At 42.2% G+C, this 21,038-nt stretch overlaps 1 protein-coding gene across 3 annotated transcripts in view; it reads left to right on the top strand.

Annotated features, from left to right (window-relative positions):
* Positions 1-21,038, top strand: part of LOC144601647 (uncharacterized) — an 84,372-nt gene that overhangs the window by 40,782 nt on the left and 22,552 nt on the right. For all 3 annotated transcript variants that reach the window (XM_078413879.1, XM_078413877.1, XM_078413878.1), the window contains exons 3-4: positions 11,765-11,900; positions 19,779-19,833. In XM_078413879.1, coding sequence (XP_078270005.1) covers positions 11,765-11,900; positions 19,779-19,833 — 191 coding nt within the window. The remainder of the gene's footprint in view (positions 1-11,764; positions 11,901-19,778; positions 19,834-21,038) is intronic.

Here is a 21,038-nt window from a genome sequence, read left to right on the forward strand (position 1 = left end):
ATTGAAACATATAAAAATTTTAAGGGGTTGGAGAGGCTAGATGTGGGAAGATTGTTCCCGATGTTGGGGAAGTCCAGAACCAGGGGTCACAGCTTAAGGATAAGGGGGAAGTCTTTTAGGACTGAGATGAGAAAAAATTTCTTCACACAGAGAGTGGTGAGTCTGTGGAATTCTCTGCCACAGAAGGTAGTTGAGGCCAGTTCATTGGCTATATTTACGAGGGAGTTAGATGTGGCCCTTGTGGCTAAAGGGATCAGGGGGTATGGAGAGAAGGCAGGAACAGGTTACTGAGCTGGATGATCAGCCATGATCATATTGAATGGCGGTGCAGGCTCGAAGGGCCGAATGGCCTACTCCTGCACCTATTTTCTATGTTTCTATGTTTCTACATGGATAGGAAAGGTTAGAGAGATTTGGGGCAAATTTGGGGAAATAGGGTTAGTATTGATACACATCTTGATCAACATGGACGAGTTGGGCCAAAGGGCCTTGTTCCACATTGTACTCTGATTCCATGAAATATACATTGGATTCCCGGTCATAAATAGGTGCATGATTAATTGAGTGGAAATCCAGGTACATCTTTCACTGGTGTTTATTAAATGCAGACACTTGCCTTTGAGGATAGAATGAGACATGGCCTTGATGCACATGTAGCCCCCTTGATGCCCATGACCTGGATAGATCACATCAAAATGTTGAAACAAGAAACTGCAGATGCACGAGAAAGGACTCTCCTGAAGAAGGGACCTGACCTCAAATGTTCACCTATCCATGTTCTCTGGAGATAACTGCCTGACCCGTTGAGTTACTCCAGCACTTTGTGTCCCTTTGTCTTGCATCAAATCCAAGGTAACTGGTGGAAGGGACTGGGGGGAAAAAAAGACTCTAATTTAGACAGGAAATAGTTCCCTGCATGATAATTGTGCCAGATAGTCAAATGGGAATTTTGCAGTCAGGCGTTAGGTGACAATCTGTAGCTGATGTATATATATATTAAAAAACAAATTCAGCTTGCTTCTCATCCTCACATCTTTAGAATAAACTCTTGAGGATGAACTGCTAACTCTGTTTTGCAGCATTTCATGAGCACTGTCTGATTGCCCTATAAACTAATATTCCTTGAACTATCAGTGTAATGCTCAAAATGGGAACAGCCATAACATACTGAAAAACAGATGAAATAAAAGTACATTTCATTAATAGCAGGAAGAATGCTATTTATTTCCCATTTGAGAATTACTATAATATCAGCATATCAATCTTTTTCTTGCTTTTGTGAAGCTAATGTGAATTTAATTAATGTTGCAATATAATTCCTTTTATACAAAAATCATTATTACTTCACTATTCAGATGAGACGGAGTATCCATTGAAATAATAGAATGGTTCTTAAGGGACTATTAAAAACCTATTCTGATTTCAAGGCCATGATTAAAGATTGACCTGTTTTTATCGGAGTTTCTGGTGCCATTAATGTTAATGCTAAGAGCTGTGTCTCAGACATTAAGGTCATCTGGCTCCCAAATTAACTTCTTCTCTCATAGCTCCTAGAGGACCATGAATCTCTCTTGTCTAAACAAACATTTTTTTTAACTTGAGAATAATGCTATTGGAATCTTCAAATATGTGAAGGCAGAGCAGGGAGAAGGCCATGGAGAGTCAGAATCTGGTCTCTCTTGCAAGATGGCAGACACCGATGATTACGAAAGGCTTTGTATGCATACACAGAATTACTGAAAAGGTCAGGATTTCCCAAAGGGTTCTACAAACAAATAAGTACATTCAAAAATGAAGACCAGTTGATTAGTGCACATCAAGATGTCAAATATTGGGTATGACTTTGGAGTGATTCTCTTCAGTGCTGCTCTGCGATCCTCGAGTGGGGAGGAGGGACTGTGTTTCAAAGCCACATTCAAAAGATGGAGCTTGGGCAGTGAAAAAGTGCCCTGTGCCTCAATGTTTTGCTCATTCCTGGAGACGGACGTTATGCTACAGTCGTCAGATGCTGTGCCACGGCTGGCAATGAAAGGAGTGCAGACACCAGGCTGATTTCCCTTTCTGGAATCGAGCAATCCTGGGGTTATACACCCTACCTCAGATCAGACGCAGATTGTTAACAGAATCTGTAGACGTCCTGCCTGTCTAATTCAGACCCATTCTGTCATTCCCACAATCTCTGGATCTCACGGCCAACCCTTCCCAATGCCAGAGAAGGGAAGTTCAAAAACAACGTCCAGCGATCTGATGAATTTACATTTGAGAAACTGCATCCAAATTGTCTGTCCATCTGTGACCTATTTGAGAGAAAATAATTGGATGCTGTTTTACAAAGGGTAAATTCAGAACATAATTTGTGATTTAAATAGGCTGGCATGGAACGAACTTGTGTGCAGAGAGCGCAGATATAAAAGGAAGTGAAATTGTTTTCCTATTTAACGTGGATTAACGTTTTATTTTGTTGGCAGTATGTTTCTTTGCTGTTTGAGCACTGATACTCTGAAGGGCTCTTGCATTATTCATTACCTTCAAACATGATATTCTGTGAAAACCAATATTCTTAATGCCACAAAGGAGCATGATAATGAATTTATAATTACATTGAATATTTATAAGGAGCAGAGCTCCCTCTGTGGCAAAAAAATGCATCAATTTTCATAGAATAGTGGCAGGTTTTCTGTCACCGATCCACTGTTTTCCTCTGAAGCCCGAATAATTAAAATTAAACCGAAATATTTAGAATAATTTGCAAGTAAATTAATTTTAGAAAGCACTTTAGTCGCTTGTCAGTGGGTGAATATGCTGTGCAGTGAGGTACTGAGCCATAGCAAGCAGCAGGGACTGTGCTACATTTCCTACTCTATAATGGCATCTGTTGGTCTCTTCCAATCAGCAATATGATTGACTTAATTTCCCCTGTCGAGGGGTGACTGCTGTTTACACTTCAGCATTCCTGCTGTAATGTGAACGTATTAGACAAGAACAAAAGTTTGGCTAAAAGAGCCCACTGATAATTTAGTGTCCATATGGGTGACTGAACTTCTATTGAAGATGAAATGAAGGGTCTTCTCATGAGGAACAATTGAGCAGGTTGGGAGCCCAATATTCGCTGGAGTTTAGAAGAATGACAGCTGATTGTATTAAAACATGTAAAAATGGGAGGGGCTCCATAAACTAGATACTCTGAGTTTTTTCCCCCTCGTGTGGAAGTCTAGAGTTAGGCAAAATGGATTGAGCATAATGTGTTATCCAGTTAAGAAGTAACAGAGGTGGACTTTCCTCTCTCAGGGGCTCATTGATCTTTGAAATTCTCAACCTCAGAGCTGTGGAGACAAATTCAGGTTTTTGGATTCCAGGGGAAATAAGGCTTATGGGAAGCTGCCGGGAAAGTGGAGTTGAGGTGGATTGGATGCAGGACAGGCTTACCCATAGAAGACAGAGGGTTATGGTAGAAGGGTGTTGGTCTGGCTGGAGGTTTGTGACTAGCGGTGTTTTTACATAGAGAATGGTGGGTGCCTGGAACACACTGCCAGAGGTTGTGCTGGAAGTAGATACGATATGGATCATGTGCAGGCAGAGGAGATTATGGCCAAAGTGCCTGTTCCTGTACTATACAGTTCTTTGTATGATGAAGCCAATCAGTGAATGAGTCTTATAGTCCCACGCTGTATATCAAGTGAATGCCAATATATCTGGAAAAGGTGACATTGTTAGGCTGTGATCTGGTAAGAGGTCACACACAAAATGATAATTAACCTTGGCTTTCTGATTGTTGGCATATGCAGTTATTGCTTTTTAAAAATTGACATCGCATGTTGAAAAGCAAAATAGATAATAAAGTATTAGAGCAACTTTTGGGGTATTGATGAATAGCTGGAAAGTTCCCTCTCTCTCCTTCCCTCTCTCTCTCTCCTTCACTCTCTCTCTCTCTCTCCTTCTCTCTCTCTCTCTCCTTCTCTCTCTCTCTCTCTCCTTCTCTCTCTCTCTCTCTCTCTCTCTCTCTCTCTCTCTCTCTCTCTCTCTCTCTCTCTCTCTCTCTCTCTCTCTCTCTCTCCTTCCCTCTCTCTCTCTCTCCTTCCCCCTCTCTCTCCTTCCCTCTCTGACTTGGTGGACAATATAATTTTCTTATTTATCTAATGAATAAAGAAAATGAGTAAAAACCAAATACAAATCAGCAATGTTTGAAATCTGAAATAAAGAAAACTAAACCTGCTGAGTATTTCCAGTTTGTGTGACAACTAAGTGAATTATTCACATTTTTTCAGATTAAAAATAAAGACTTGCTATACATACCATTGGCTAATCGGGCAAATACAACGTGCACCTGGTCACGCCAAGCTTTTCATTAGCTGGTCAAGATGTTTGGTCAACAATTCCAATCCTTCCCGTAGATGACCTTCCCAGACCATTTATTTATTTGACCAACACAAAAGATCAAAATATACAAATCCGGGCCAGCAAATATAACTCTTCTGAAAGGATTTGCATGTTTTTTTCTCTCTTTCCGAAGGCTCCGAACTGCCTCTGCATTTTCAAAGGTACCTGCTTGCATTTATGATTGCCAGAATGTACGGTTTCACTTTTACCACTAAAGGAAAGTCAGGCCTGAATTCTTCCCATCCTTCCCAAGTGCAGTTGATTTTTCGAATGTTAATTTCCTCGTGTTCTGGTTCAAAATTAAAAGGGTAGGTCATGCTGCTGACCTATTTTCATTAAGAACTTGCAATGCCACTATCATCATTGTTAGTTTTCACTTCAGCAGCCTTCTCACGGGAGTTGTAACATTGATCAGTGGCAGCAATCAATCAGGACACACAATATTGACCCAATTGTGGGATATAATTGCATTTCTGAAAATTCGGAGTTAATCCTTTAATTGACTCTGAAGGGTTTTGTTTTGCTTCATAAAAGGCAGGCGCAGGGTGGAACTCTTGCACATTTAGTGACCCTAAACAAATGTGGCTGCCCAATGATAGATATACAGGTAAGGGATGCTGGACCGAGGCAAGGAGGCCCTTACTGCTGCCAGCTGACCATTGAGATCAGTTCCAATGAGACTTCAACAAATCTCTGCATCAACCATTCTCAAGCATTCTCATTGTCAGGATGTCATCCACCATTGCACAAGTGCAGTGATTTTCCTGATTCCCACAACAGTTATGACTTGGCCTCTATCTGAGTGATACCACCAGATGGTGGTAAATTAGGTAGCTGTTTCTCACAAGTTCTCATGTCCTTCTCAGAGGTTGGGAATATCTGCTCTATTTTTTTCTGTAGCCGATTTTCTTATCATGTGACAAAAGTCATAATTCCACTTGATGATGGAAGAGAATGTGCAAACTCTGCATGGACAGAATCATACCCAATCGTACCTAAACGTGGAATAATCAGTATCCACAGGTAGCCTTCGAAGCTTTAGTGGACCTTTGAATCACATTCCCTGATGGAGCCTGGTCAACGAGTAACATTGTGCATCTTTATAGAACATAGAACAGCACAGCACAGGAACGGCCCCTTTAGGCCACAATGTTTGTGCCAAATATAATGCCAAGTTAAACTAATCTCATCTGCTTGTAAAGGATCCACATCCCTCTATTCCCTCCACTTCCTTGTGGCTATCCAAAAGCCTCTTAAATGCCGCCATCATATTTCCCTCCATCACCACCCCTGGCAGTGTGATCCAGGCCCCCACCACTCTCAATGCAAATACTCGCCCCACATATCTCCATTAAACATTCCCACTCTCACCATATATCTATGGCCTTTAGTGTTGGACATTTCCACCTTTGGGGGAAAAAAAGATTCTTAATCTCTACCCTATCTATGCCTCTCAAAATGTTATACACTTCTATCAAGTGTGCCCTCAACCTCAGACGTTCCAGAGAAAACAATCCAAGTCTATCCAACCTCTCCCTGTAGCTGAAACCCTCTACTCCAGGCACCATTCTAGTAAACCTCCTCTGCACTCTCTCCAAAACCTTTACATCTTTCCTGTAACGAGGCGACCAGAACTGTACACAATACTGCAAGATGTAAACTTGCACATAGATCAATGCTGACATTGACATTTTTCTTCTCTGGTTTTCTCCATCATTATTTTGGACTGGGATTTTAAAAAAAAAAATGAGACCGAGACATGTCACAATAGCGGTAATATATTCTTAAAATTCATTTGAAATCTATGATATGCCTCATGGAATAATATATTATAGAAAGCTGAAGATCAGAAATGAAGTCTTGTCTTTTGGTAATGTGTCTTTTGTTTACCGAGCCCCCAGCAGCTACTCTGCAACCCGGCAGTCACTTCACAGCCAAATCGCTGACTACGGCACTTCAGCGAGTATTAAGATGTCTGAGCCATGCTTGGACTAGACTGAGGAGTGATAGGAGATTGCTTTTCCTCAATGGCACTGCAAAGAAACATTTGGAATTTTTCGTTGAGTTTGGTCAATGTTGTTATTATCTTTCCAGTTGCTTTTCCCTAAAATTACCAGATTTTGATATTTTTCAATTCCATTTTTATAAAATATTGCTTTCATAGAAATTTCAGTGAAGTATCACAGTTGTTATAAACGTATGACATGGGGATTGCATTGTGGAAGTCATCATGGTTCAGCACAGTCATCCATCCACACCTGCACATGTTCTAGCAGGCAGCATGTTGTTCATCAGAAATATGGCAGTCACTATTCATTTAAGACCTAGGGTCCCATTCAGGAGAATGAAGTTAATCCCTGTTGGAATAGGATCTCAACCAACAACCAAGTCCAATCGGGAACCAGAGCTCACTGATAACGTATGCAATCTAATTGGGAGCAGGAATCTCAATAGAGTGGGAGGAAAAATTGAGGGACAAGGACTGGACTCCTCTCTTGAGCAGAAGATTTGATTAGAAGCCACTGATAAATTTCCCTTTCCCCTAACCCTTAAGTATTGAAACCGATTGTAGCATCCCAACTGCCTCTCTGGCTGATTTTCCCAGTGGATATTTTTAGGGCAGAGATAGAAAGGTTCTTGATTAGTACAGGTGTCCGAGGTTATGGGGAGAAGGCAGGAGAATGGGTTTCGGAGTGAGAGATAGATCAGCCATGATTGAATGGCGGAGTAAATGATGGGCTGAATGGCCTAATTCTACTCCTATCACCCATGACCTTATGATTTATACCTAGAGTCATAGAGTCTTACAGCATGGCGACAGGCCAATCACTCAACTTGCCCACACCGGCCAACATGTCCCATTGCCAAGGGACATGCCATTTAGTAGCGTAGGAAAATAACTGCAGATGCTGGTACAAATCGAAGGTATCTCAAAATGTTGGAGAAACTCAGCGGGCCAGGCAGCATCTCAGGAGAGAAGGAATGCGTGACGTTTCGGGTCGAGACCCTTCTTCTTTGTCCCGCCCCCTCCACTGACATCAGTCTGAAGGGTCTCGAACCGAAACGTCACCCATTCCTTCTCTCCTGAGACGCTGCCTGGCCCGCTGAGTCACTCCAGCATTTTGTGATGCCATTTATTAGCTGTCTATGTCCAATGACTGGAATTATGTTTGCCTGTTAATGTGTTAATGCAAAAATACTGAATACACCTCAAAATGACGCATTGCAATCTAGTGACAAATTGAAAGTTGCTGAGCTCATGTGGCAATGGTAGTTTGTTTATTTGACACCCGCTGTTCAAATGATGCCATGTGTGAATGATTAAGTCCCTTTCCAATTGCTTCTGTGGCCAATTCTTACAGCAAGCCTATGCATCTATTATAGTATGCCTGCCTCTGTCTAGCTCTGAGTTGGTTTAAACTGGTAACCCCTTCCTCCACACTTTGCTATACATGCAATGTGAATCTGTAATGTTAAAATAAAACAAAATAAACATAGAAACATAGAAACATAGAAAATAGGTGCAGGAGTAGGCCATTCGGCCCTTCGAGCCTGCACCGCCATTCAATATGATCATGGCTGATCATCCAGCTCAGTAGCCTGTACCTGCCTTCTCTCCATACCCCCTGATCCCTTTAGCAAAAAGGGCCACATCTAACTCCCTCTTAAATATAGCCAATGAACTGGCCTCAACTACCTTCTGTGGCAGAGAATTCCACAGACTCACCACTCACTGTGTGAAGAAATGTTTTCTCATCTCGGTCCTAAAAGACTTCCCCCTTATCCTTAAGATGTGACCCCTGGTTCTGGACTCCCCCAACATCGGGAACAATCTTCCCGCATCTAGCCTCTCCAACCCCTTAAGAATTTTATATGTTTCTATAAGATCCCCCCTCAGTCTTCTAAATTCCAGCGAGTACAAGCCCAGTCTATCCAGTCTTTCCTCATATGCAAGTCCCGCCATCCCAGGGATTAATCTGGTGAACCTTCTCTGTACGCCCTCTAAGGCAAGAACGTCTTTCCTCAGGTTAGGAGACCAAAACTGCACACAATACTCCAGGTTAGGTCTCACCAAGGCCCTGTACAACTGCAGCAGAACCTCCCTGCTCCTAAACTCAAATCCTCTTGCTATGAATGCCAACATACCATTCGCTTTCTTCACTGCCTGCTGCACCTGCATGCTTGCTTTCAATGACTGGTGCACCATGACACCCAGGTCACGTTGCAGCTGTGCTCTTTGAAATACAGGTGAGTTCTGTCAGTCAGTATCACCAGCATTGGCAGATCGCACAGTCCCTTGAAGTGTCTTATTGACAACTCTCAGAATGTTCTCACAGTAAGTTGAGGTAGTATTTTAAAAATATTATAAATCAATGTGAAAATGAATTAGGTTCTGCCAGGCTATTTCCTTAATGGACTCGGTGTGCCGAAGAGCCTGTTTCCACGCTGTATCTCTAAAGCAAAGTATTGCAGAACAGAGATGGTAAGAAGGAAGAATAAGTTGGACACAAATGAGCAAGGGTTATTTCGGATGCTTCACATGGGAAGGAAGGTATTGGATATTGGATGTTCAGAAGACATTGCCTGTTGGAAATCTGTCTTGGTGTACATGGTCTCATGGTTTATTTATTATCACATGTACAGCAAAATACTTTTTTGTGTGCACCACTTAGCAAGACTCACTCCCCTGGTTAGGCCAGAATGTACAGACATCCCACTGAGTCTGGAGGCAAGAGGTGCCATTTTACAGTCCCAGCTGCAGCTGGCCACAAAGGCCCATTGCAGCCGTCGACACCATCCCAGCCATCCTGCGAACCGTTGTCCTATCCTTGCGCCACACTATTCATTCCTCTCACCCCATGTTTAAAAATACAACAGATAGACACAAAAAGCTGGAGTTACTCAGCGGGTCAGACAGCATCTCTGGAGAAAAGGAATATGTGACGTTTTGGGTTGAAGCCCTTCTTCATTCAATACAAAGTACAATTCCAGCAGGTTTGATGTAAACGTTATGGTGAGGGCAAGCAGAGAACTAAAAAGAGAAGCTCAAGTACCTACCAGAGATCTCATCATGGTCAGGCAGCATCTCAGGGGAGAAGGGATGGGTGACGTTTCGGGTCAAGACGAAGAAGGGTCTCAACCCGAAATGTCACCCATTCCTTCTCTCCTGAGATGCTGCCTGACCTGCTGAGTTATTCCAGCATTTTGTGAAATAAATATCTTCGATTTGTACCAGCATCTGCAGTTATTTTCTTACAGAGATCTCATCATGGTCATCACATTAACAAGTCATTCATACAGTCCACTGTGAGGTGTATGGCAGCTTCTGAAATATTTACAGAGCATGTTTTATGATTGAGGTGTATGGATTCTCTTTGTTTTCTGCACGTCCTACATAAAACCTCAGACTCGTGTAACAGCAGGGTGCTCTTAATCATGCCAGTCCCTAATGTAATTGGCTGGCAAAAAGGTACACAGCGAATGGTACTTGTGAAATCTCCCACTAGCCCTCCACGAGTGTAGATGTTGCAGTAAGAGGATAGTATAAAGTGAGCGAAGCATCCAGAATGTGGTGCTGACTACAGAGCTGTCTGTACGGAGTTTGCACATTCTCCCCATGAACTGCGTGGGTTTTCTCCAGGAGCTCCAGTTTCCTCCCACACTCCAATGATGTACAGGTTTGTAGGCTAATTGGTTTGTAAAATTGTAAATTGTCCTTAGTGAGTAGGATAGCGTTAGTGCGTGGATATCGCTGATTGGTGCGAACTCGGTGGTCCGAAGGGCCTGTTTCCCCGCTGTATCTCTAAACTAAACTAAACTGAAAATCAAGAAAGACACTAAATGTAGGAACAACTCAGTGGGTCAGGCAGCATCTCTGTAGAAAAAGAATAGTTAATGTTTCGGGTCGGAACCCTTCTTGAGTCTGTTCCTTTTCTCTCTTGATGCTACCTGACCTATTGAATTACTTCAGCATTTTGTGTCTTTTTTTGGTAAACCTGCAGTTCCTTGTTATCTCCATATCCAGAGCTAGTTTGAATTTAAGAGTTCAAATATTATACATTGGAACTAACGGGAAGCACATAGAAAGATGAAAGCTGTATTTTATTCCATGAAATAAATGCAGAAATAGCTGGAAATACTCAGCAGGTCAGGCAGCACCTGCGGAGAGAGAAACAGAATCACTGTTTCAGGTTGAAGGCACTTCGACAGAACTAGGGAAATAAGCAATCAGTTCTCAATTGGAGAGAAAATCGGAGAGGGAAGGATTGGACAAAGCAAATCTGATCGTGTGAGGGCAAATGATCCCAATGTTCGCAGAGTCATCTTGTTCACAGATTAAAAAGAAATGTTAGAGAGAATAATATAGACAATAGGTGCAGGAGTAGGCCATTCGGGCCTTTGAACCAGCACCGCCATTCAATGTGATCGTGGCTGATCATTCACAATCAGTACCCCGTTCCTGCCCTCTCCCCATACCCCCTGACTCCACTATCATTAAGAGCTCTATCTAGCTCTATCTAACTATCTCTTGAAAGCATTCAGAGAATTGGCCTCCACTGCCTTCTGAGGCAGAGAATTCCACAGATTTACAACTCTCTGACTGAAAAAGTTTTTTCTCATTTCCATTCTAAAAGGCCTACCCCTTAAACCGTGGCCCCTGGTTCTGGACTCCCCCAACATTGGGAACATGTTTCCTGCCTCTAACGTGTCCAATCCCTTAATAATCTTATGTTTCGATAAGATCCCCTCTCATCCTTCTAAATTCCAGTGTATACAAGCCCAAGTCGCTCCAGTCTTTCAACTTACGACAGTCCTGCCATCCCGGAAATTAACCTCGTGAACCTACGCTGCACTCCCTCAATAACAAGAATGTCCTTCCTCAAATTTGGAGACCAAAACTGCACACAGTATTCCAGGTGCAGTCTCACTAGGGCCCTGTACAACCGCAGAAGGACCTCTTTGCTCCTATACTTAACTCCTCTTGTCATGAAGGCCAACATGCCATTGGCTTTCTTCACTGCCTGCTGTACCTGCATGCTTACTTTCATGTTGCATGTTGATGTTGATTACATGTTACATCAACATGTAATGTAATATTCTCTCTCTAACATCTCTTTTTAACATCTCTTGTTCTGCATGCAAATGCACTTTAGGTTTGAAAATGGCACGGTTTGATGCAGCGCAAGTGGGAAATGTAAGGGATCGTATGTTCACGGAAGGACGTGTAAACAATGCAAATCAAGAACACTGCAGATGCTGGATATCTGAACCGATGCTGGAAAACTCAGCAGGTCAAGCAGCATCTGTGGAAAAAGAAATCAGAACATAATGCCATGTTCAGGTATTAATGGGGAGGTTATAGAAATATTTATTTGTGTTTACTTAGGAGAAAGCTATGGACTGTCCACCACTCATCACTTCCACGCCTGTCTTGATGCATTCTCTTTCATTGCTCGGATTCCATTGTATTTGTCCTCAGTGCTGGCCTCAGGAAATATCCTCCCATGATATTGAAGTTACTGGTGAGTTTAACAGCTAACGGAATTGAAATCAAACAAACCAGGTGGGTTACAGGTCGGCATTGAACATGTGATATAAAGGTGACAACTTTTTGTTGTAAAGGAGTCTCGTCCTTGTAATATAGACACACTTTTAATTGTTTGCATTAGGCAGTTGACTTCTCATGAGCCTAGGTGCAGCTGCTCCAGGTTGGAATTGACTCACTGATGTATCGTACTCTGGGAAGCAAAGTGAGTACAGAATCCCAGTGGATCCTTAATGTGCCTTGTCTGGCATGAGAGCAGATAACTGCAGCCCACTATCACTCTCAATTGATATATATCACACTAAAGAATAACGATAGAAATTCCACAATAAAGTGTAACTTTTTAAGTGTACATACAACCCTGAAGGGAGTACGCCAACTCCAATGTTCTACAATGGTATGATTATGGATTAGTTGGTTTTTATGTCACCACTATTTGGTTTACTCATAACCAAAGATAAAGGCAGGTATAGTACAATGGGGATTGAAGTCATTTCCCACTCTTGCCCATTCTATTACTGTCGGGTATGAATATTGATTTCTCCAACTTCAGGTAGCCCCGGCATTCCCTCTCTCTCCATCCCTCCCCTACTCAAGTCACCCCAGCTTCTCGTTTTCACCCCCCAAAAAACTACCAATGGCCTGCTTCCTTTATCGTCGTATCTTTTTTGCATTTCTTTCATTCATTGTTCTATATCTCTCTACATCATTGTCTATATCTCTCCTTTCCCTTTCCTCTGACTAGTCTGAAGAAGGATCTCGACCGAAACGTCACCCATTCCTTCTCTCCAGAGATGCTGCCTGTCCCGCTGAGTTACTCCAGCTTTTTGTGTCTATCTTTGGTTTAAATCAGCATCTGCAGTTCCTTCCGACACTATCACTGTTCTAAATGTGATAGATCAGGTCATTTAATGCTGACTGGATTAAATTATGCTCACACAGAGGCAGGATTTAATGCAGTCATGAAAATAACAAAGGTGCATGATGCCCTAGGGTGTTAGCATGCTGCATTCATGTCAGTAGATTGTGGATAGACACAAAAAGCTGGAGTAACCCAGTGGGACAGGCAACATCTTTCAGATCGAGACCCTTCTTCAGACGTAGACTGAGTGTCCATCTTCTGCTGAGATAGCCATGGTCACTAGCACATCGCCTGGGAATGCTGCAAATGTATACTTCACAGTGAGTCGCATTAACTTGAATGGTGCACTGTTCAAACAGTTGTATACAACAGCATTGATGGAGCAAAAATAAGTTGAATTGAGAAGATCTGAAGTAATGAGAGTAAATTCACCATTTCCTCATGCATTGACATGCTATTATTTCTAAATAGACCTCCTTCCATTGAAGATTGACTCAAAATGCTGGAGTAATCAGCGGCTCAGGCAGCAACTCTGGAGAAAAAGGATGGGTGATGTTTCAGGTCGGGACCTTTCTTCAGACCTTCCATTGAAGTCTTCCCTGCAGGGATGGTGCATTGTTGACTTTGTCAAGGAATAACTATGCGATGAAAATAAAAGAAACCCTGCAGGTTCTGGAAATCAGAAATAAATAAATAAACAGAAAATCCTGGAAACACTCAGTGTCTGTGCAAACCAGCCCCTTTATCAGTGTAGCTCAAAGAAACCCTGTTAAAGGGTCTCTGACCTGAAACATGAACTTTGTTTCTCTTTCCATTGATGCTGCTTGAACTGTGAGAGTTTTCAGCATTCATTCTTTATGCCAGATTTATTTATTAACAATGGGAGATGGAATGGCTATTTCTGCTGTGATTTCAGAGTTAGCCCCGTTGTTGTTCTGAAAGAGCGCATGAAATTAAAGCAAATGTTACGAGAAAGTCCTGGTTTCAAAGTGAGCCAGCTGATTTCAACTTTCATAGATTTGTGAAGAGTTTTCACAATCATGGACCAAACCTTTCATTGTTCCTTCTATCCTGACTGTAGTACTGACGTGAAACATGTTACATGCATTGCTACCAAAACCATATAGGAATGGTTACATTCGAGCCCTACACCAAGTCAAACATGCACTGAACAAATCCCCTTCAAATTACCCCAAGGGTAATACCAACCTGTAACCACTTTTTGGACTTTAGAGGTACATCATGGAAAGAAGCCCAAAGACATACAGGCTTGTAGGTTAAATGGCTTCTGTATGTCTTTGGAGTGTGGGAGGGAATCAGAGCACCCGGAGAAAAGCCACACAGGCACAAGAAAAATGTACAAACTCCGTAAAGATAGCACCCATAGTCAGTTCCGAACCCGGATCTTGCGATACATACCAGACTGCTCAAACTGAGAAGTATAAACAAAATCTGTGACTAAGTACTCTTCATTGTTTCGGCTAATGTAGGCAAAAGCAAAAAACTGGCCGGTGGCACGATTAGCAGTTCATCTTGGTAAATCAGATTGCTTCTATGCATAAACCTCGCAACAGCAGATGCCTCAAGAGGTTTTGCATTAAATTATGTTGTGTTTGTTTTATTGCAGCCAGAGCAGGAAGACCAAAGAAATATCACATATTGGAATTAGCTAGATTTATCTGGCAGTTGCTATGCTCAGACATTGATGGTGAATCTGTAAAGTTACTCTTCATTTGCAGTTTCTCAGTTAAGATGAAGTATGATTTTGCATCAAGGAAGAGAATTGACTTTCCATTCAATAAATAAAGTGATTTACCATCTTTGCTACCACTTGACCCAGTCAAAGATGTCCTTGGAGTGGGTTAGGAGTGGCATTCGTTAGTTGCACTGCCCCAGACTGCCTCTAACCGCATATATATATAAACATAGCACAAAAAGTAAGGAAATTTGTGTTTAGTAGATTATTTCTTTGTTGTAACAATGCTTCTTGGCAATAAATCTTATACCGTTGGAAAGCCTGTTTATTTCCCTTTTAAATGGCGCCACATTTGTAAGGAACATGCATTTGTGGGATGAGCAGCAGAGCTGAGTATGTGGGTTGCGCCCATGAAAAATCTGCCAAATCTTCTCTGCCAATGCCAAACAGCTTATTCTGCCATTGACTCTTGTTCGGTGTTGTTTGGTGGATTGGATGATTGAAGTCTGAAGAAACAAGACATATTGGCAATTTAACAATTTATTCATTTAATAAACAGGAGCCTCAGTAGCGTGTGGAAGAACCATACACAGCCACAACAGCCTGGCACCTCCTCCTCATGCTGGTCACCAGCCTGGTCACACACTGTTGTGGGATGGCATCCCATTCTTCAACCAGCATTTGTCGCAAGTCAGCCAACGTGGTTGTGTTGGTCACTCTGGCACGAACAGCACGCCCAAGCTGATCCCACAAGTGTTCAATGGGGTTGAGGTTAGGACTGCTGGCAGGCCATTCCATCCTCTCCACTCCCAAATTCTGGAGGTAGTCTCTGAGAAACCCTGCTCTGTGGGGGCGAGCATTGTCATCTTGGAGGATAGAGTTCGGTCCCAGACTGTGGAGATATGGGATTGCCACTGGTTGCAGAATCTCATCTCGATATCTCTCTGCATTGAGATTGCCTCCAATGATGACAAGCCTCGTTTTTCCAGTGAGGGAGATGCCGCCCCACACCATCACACTGCCTCCACCAAAAGATGTTACTCTATCGGTGCAGCAATCAGCATAGCGTTCTCCGCGTCTTCTCCACACTTTGACCCTATGATCCAACTGCCGTAGGCAGAATCTGGACTCATCGCTGAACATAACGTTCCTCCACATGTTCAGGTTCCAGTGCACGTGTTGCCGACACCAGCGCAAACGGGCCTGACGGTGAAGGGCAGTCATGGCAGGCCTCCTGGCAGCCCTATGAGACCGGAGATCGGCTGCGTGCAGTCTGTTCCGAATTGTCTGGGCAGCGAGCCGTCGGCCATATTGTCCTGCAAACCTTGACTGCAAATCTGTAGAAGACAGCCTACGGTTCCTAAGTGCTGACAGGGTGAGGAAACGGTCTTCTTCGGGTGTCGTCTTCTTGGGACGCCCACTTCGCGGCCTGTCTCTGACATCCCCCGTTATATGGAACTTGGCCTTCACTTTGGAGATGGTACTAGGGCTCACTCCAAATAATGCCGCAACTTGGTTTTGCGGAACACCAGCTTGAAGTTGCCCTATTGCATGGGCCCTATCCAGATCAGTCAAACGTGGCATGCCGATTCTTGGAGCAGACACCTACTGACCACTGTAGCAGGGCCCATGCTCACAGATGCTGCCAATCAGGCACCTGATTGTCAGCACCTGGGGGTACCAGAAGCTCAAAACAAGAGTCAATAGCAACAGCAGAATAAGCTGTTTGGCATTGGCAGAGAAGATTTGGCAAATTTTTCATGGGCGCAACCCATATACTCAGCTCTGCTGCTCATCCCACAAATGCATGTTCCTTACAAATGTGGCACCATTTAAAAGGGAAATAAACAGGCTTTCCAACGGTATAAGATTTATTGCCAAGAAGCATTGTTACAACAAAGAAATAATCTACCAAACACAAATTTCCTTACTTTTTGTGCTATGTTTATATATAATATATATATATATAAACATAAAAGCAAGCGATGGTAGGACATATTCATCTTAACTGCAGAAGATACTAAATGGAAAATGCTCTGAAGGACAAAATAATGAGAATTGAAAATCAAAACCTGCAGGTGCTGAAATCAGAAACAGGAAACTCTGGAAACACTCAGCAGTTTAGGCAGCATCTGAGCAAAAGGAAATTGAGTTAACGTTTCAGCATTGAGTCCCTTTATCAGAAGTGGCAAATGTGATAAACCAAGTTAGTTTTACATTTCAGGGATGGGGAGAGGGATAATCTTCGAAGGAAAGAGCTCCAAGAGAAGGATAGGTCAGAGTTCCCAAGGTGATCCTGCTGTTAAAGAGCCACCTGGTCAATGCAACATTAACTGTCTTGATTTTTCCACTCTCCTCACTCGCTCTAACCCTTCTATGTTTGCAGTACTCTACACTATAGACCAATGCTGATGTTGTCATCAAACGTGCTTACAACAGGGATGTTTTTGCCGTTGACAAAATCACCCCTATCTCACAGAGGCGAAGCATCAGCTCTCGGCCACCTCCTCATGCCTCCCTTTGGACCAAGCGCAGGGCAGTAAGTTCCTAAGTAACTGATGCAATTTCCACAGATGATATTCCCTTCATAGCTTCCAACCTTAATATCCTCCCAACATTCCACACCCAACTCCTATGTCCTACCTAAGATCCACAAGTAGGATTGTCCAGGCAGACTCATCCTTTTAGTCTGCTCCTTCCACATAAAAAACATTTCTTCGTACCTTGACTCCATTCCCTCTCCTCCAGATCACTGCCTTTCCACTTGCATCTGTGTCGCCTCTGATTCCCTTTATCACTTGGACAGTTTCCCAGTCCTAACTTCATCCATGAACACAGCTTTGTTCATGAACACAGGCCCAAACTGTTCCCCTCTGCAAATACATTCATTCACTTGGCTAAATTAATTCCCATATTGAAACAGCTCCTAGTTTAGTTTATTGTCACGTGGACTGAGGTACAGTGAAAAGCTTTTGTTGTGTGCTAACCAGTCAGCGGAAAGCCAACACATGATTACAATACCTTTCACCTTGGCTCACTTTCCCAGATCTAAGCAGTAGACATGGAAATGTACATGGCCCAGGTTCTCTGCCTGTTCCTTTATCGAATATATGGAACAGTTTTTTTGTTTTAGTTCTACTCCTGCCGCACCCTCAACTCTTTGTTCCAGTACACTGATAGGTGTTTAAGGGCTGCTTGGTGGTCTCACACAGAACTGAGAAGCTTCATCACTGTTGCTGCCCACTTCCACTCTGCTCCACTTTAACATGGTCCATCTCTGACTCTTCCATTGTCTTAATCACTTTGCTTTCATCTAGGCTAGCCACAAACATCTATTACAAGCCCATGGACTCCCACAACTACCTCAACCACATTTCCTCTGCTTCATATAAGGACTTATTTCCATTTTTCTTCTTCCTATTTCTCCATCATATCTCTCCAGAGGAACAGGCTTTCTACATTGGAGTCTCTCTTTCTTCCTTAACTGTGGCTTCCTCTCAACCATTCTTGACATCTTCCTTTCTCGTGGCAATTTCCCAATGAAACTGCAGGAGATGAAACATTTCTTCAGCTTTTTCATTCCTCCCCATTATCCAGTGAGACAAGCAGCCTTTGTGCATGAAACAGTGATTTGTCTTCCAATTTCGTGCATTTACATTCGGTGCTTCCAATGTGATCTCCTCAACATTGGGGAAACCAAAAGCAGATTGTGTGACTTTTTTGCCTTACCTCCTTTCACTCTGCAATGGCGACTTGCCCGTCTTCCAAATTTAGTGCCTTGCATTCGGTGTGATCTCCTCAACACGAGAGAAAGCAAATGCAGAATTGGGTGAGAATAATGATGGGCTAATCTAAGCTTTAGGAACAACACTTTATCTTATGACTGGGCATATTGCAGGGTACAGAATCAAATTCAATTAATTAACACATCTGCACTGGTTGTAAGGCGATCCTTCTCTCATATTAACTAGTCTATTCTCTCTCTACAGAAATAGTCTGATCTGCTGGGCATTCTCGACACACTTCGTTTGATTTTGTATCACAGCAGCAGTGCTGACCTTTATTGTTGCAGCAACAGTTCTGACCTGCATTGTTACAGCAATAGGTGTGGCCTGCATTATTGCAGCAACAGCTGTGATCTATATTGTCACAACAAAGGCTGTGAACTGCATTGTTGCAGCAATAGCTGTGACCTGCATTGTCATAGCAACAGCTGTGATCGGAATTGTCACAGCAACAGCTGTCTCCTGCATTGCTGCATCTACATCGCGGCAGCAACTGTGACAGGCAATTTATATCTTCTACATGTTCCTTTGTTTATTTTCCTTCTTGTTATTCACCTTCGTTAATCTACCAACCTGCAACCCCACAAATCAGCTTTATCTTACTCGTCCCTCTCCACTTTCTGCCTAACTTGTTTTCCAGTTCCAGAGTTCCGATGAAGGGTCTTCTTTGGTCAACGTTGCCGCACCTAATGAGTATTTCAAATATTTTCTGAAATTAATTAGTATTGTTTCATGAGGATCTGTATAGTCTGCTGTGTTTCTTACTAGGAATCTAGTAAGGGATGCTTACAAATCTGTTGACAACACAGAGCTCGGTGGGAATGTGCCAAATAAAATGGAGATTGACTGACTACAGAAGGGCTTGGCACAAGTAGTTGACTGAAAATTGGCAGGGGGATTTTTCATGTGAATGAATCTAGAGTAATGTTTATAATAAGGAGAAATGGAAAGCTTGCAAAATATGAAGGGTATATATTGTAAGGAATAGAGGCAAACCTGCATGAAATCCTTATCTACACTTGTACCTCTTAAAAAGAACCACACTTCAATGATTTCCACTTAATCTGATCATGACCCTAAAAAAAAGGATTCTTAAGTAAAAATATTAATTCAAAAAAGGAAAACTGAAGAACAAAAATATTGTGTGTAATGATAATGTGACTGAAATTGAAATGACAAAGGATTTGGGGGTGATTATTAATCGGACTACAAGAATATGAAGCAGTTTTGAATGAAGAAAATGGGTTCTGGGATTCATGCAAAGGACACTAAAATAAAGCAAGTTCCACTGTCCAACCAGGTAAAGTCTATTTTGGAACTTATCATTCCTGTTTGCTCATCTCTCCTCAAAAGAGATATTTTCGCTCTGGGAAAATATTCAGGGATAAATAACTCGACTAATTTCTGGATTTAGATGCCAACCTTTGTGACAAAGTATAAGGAATTTTGTTTTGCATTCAAAGCAAAACTAAGAAAAGTTGGAGATATAAAATGATGCCATTCTATCCACAGGATTTCTACTAGTGTTATCTCCACACTGGCTGCCTGACGAAATTCCATCTTCCTGGTCAGTCTCTATTTCTAATAACTTTCCTAATTTGTAAACAAATTTCTGACTTGGTTTAGAAAAAATGTAATTTTTGATTTGTACCATTGAACTGCAAATTTGCATAACTTTTTAAAGTTTTTTTTGGAATTTGTGCATGATTTTCTTGCTTCTTATTCCTTTGGTGGCCATATTGGTTGATTGAAAGAAATACCAGTCTATCTGAGCCCTGACCTGTAAAGTCACCCGATTATCTTTTAGTCTAACATCTCCTCCTTCATTACTGTGTTTCTCCATTCCTATCAAAGTCATAATGAATCCATGCTGCAAATTTTCAATTATATTTATAGATATTTAAAATGGAGATGCCTGCCATTATGGACAGTATCTTATTTATGACGTAACTGAGTTGTTCTGAAAATTTATCCTTACCTCCATGCACGTATTTTAACCCTCCAGCTAGGAAACATTTTTTTATAAGGCCTTAGTTATGCAGCAGCGACATTAGACTATTTATCTGCAAGATATATAAGAAAATAACTGCAGATGCTGGTACAAATCGATTTATTCACAAAATGCTGGAGTAACTCAGCAGGTCAGGCAGCATCTCGGGAGAGAAGGAATGGGTGACGTTTCGGGTCGAGACCCTTCTTCAGACTGATGTCGGGGGTGGGACAAAGGAAGGATATAGGTGGAGACAGGAAGATAGAGGGAGATCTGGGAAGGAGGAGGGGAAGGGAGGGACAGAGGAGCTATCTGAAGTTGGAGAAGTCGACGTTCATACCACCGGGCTGCAAACTGCCCAGGCGAAATATGAGGTGCTGCTCCTCCAATTTCCGGCGGGCCTCACTATGGCACTGGAGGAGGCCCATATTCCATGTAAAACGTTGCCACATATCTTAGATATTTCTTCCTTTTAAAATGTATCATTTAATTTTTTACTTTAATTGCTTTGACAGTCTGGTCATTCATCCCATGACTTAATCATTGCATTGCAATCCCTCATTGTTGTACCGCATTATTCCTAGCCTCCAATTTGATTTCATACGTTCAATACATATTTGTAACGCAATGCAATGTAACATACACAACGTTCAATATATATTCAATCTTATATTCGGGCTGCATGCATAAATGAACAAAAACAAGAACCACCATTCAACCCCTATTTAACAAGTGTTAGCTTTTTTCTGAACTCTTTCTTTGATGGCATTTTATAAAGTAAC

This window comes from Rhinoraja longicauda, chromosome 17, assembly GCF_053455715.1.
Source record: "Rhinoraja longicauda isolate Sanriku21f chromosome 17, sRhiLon1.1, whole genome shotgun sequence".
NCBI lineage: Eukaryota > Metazoa > Chordata > Chondrichthyes > Rajiformes > Arhynchobatidae > Rhinoraja > Rhinoraja longicauda.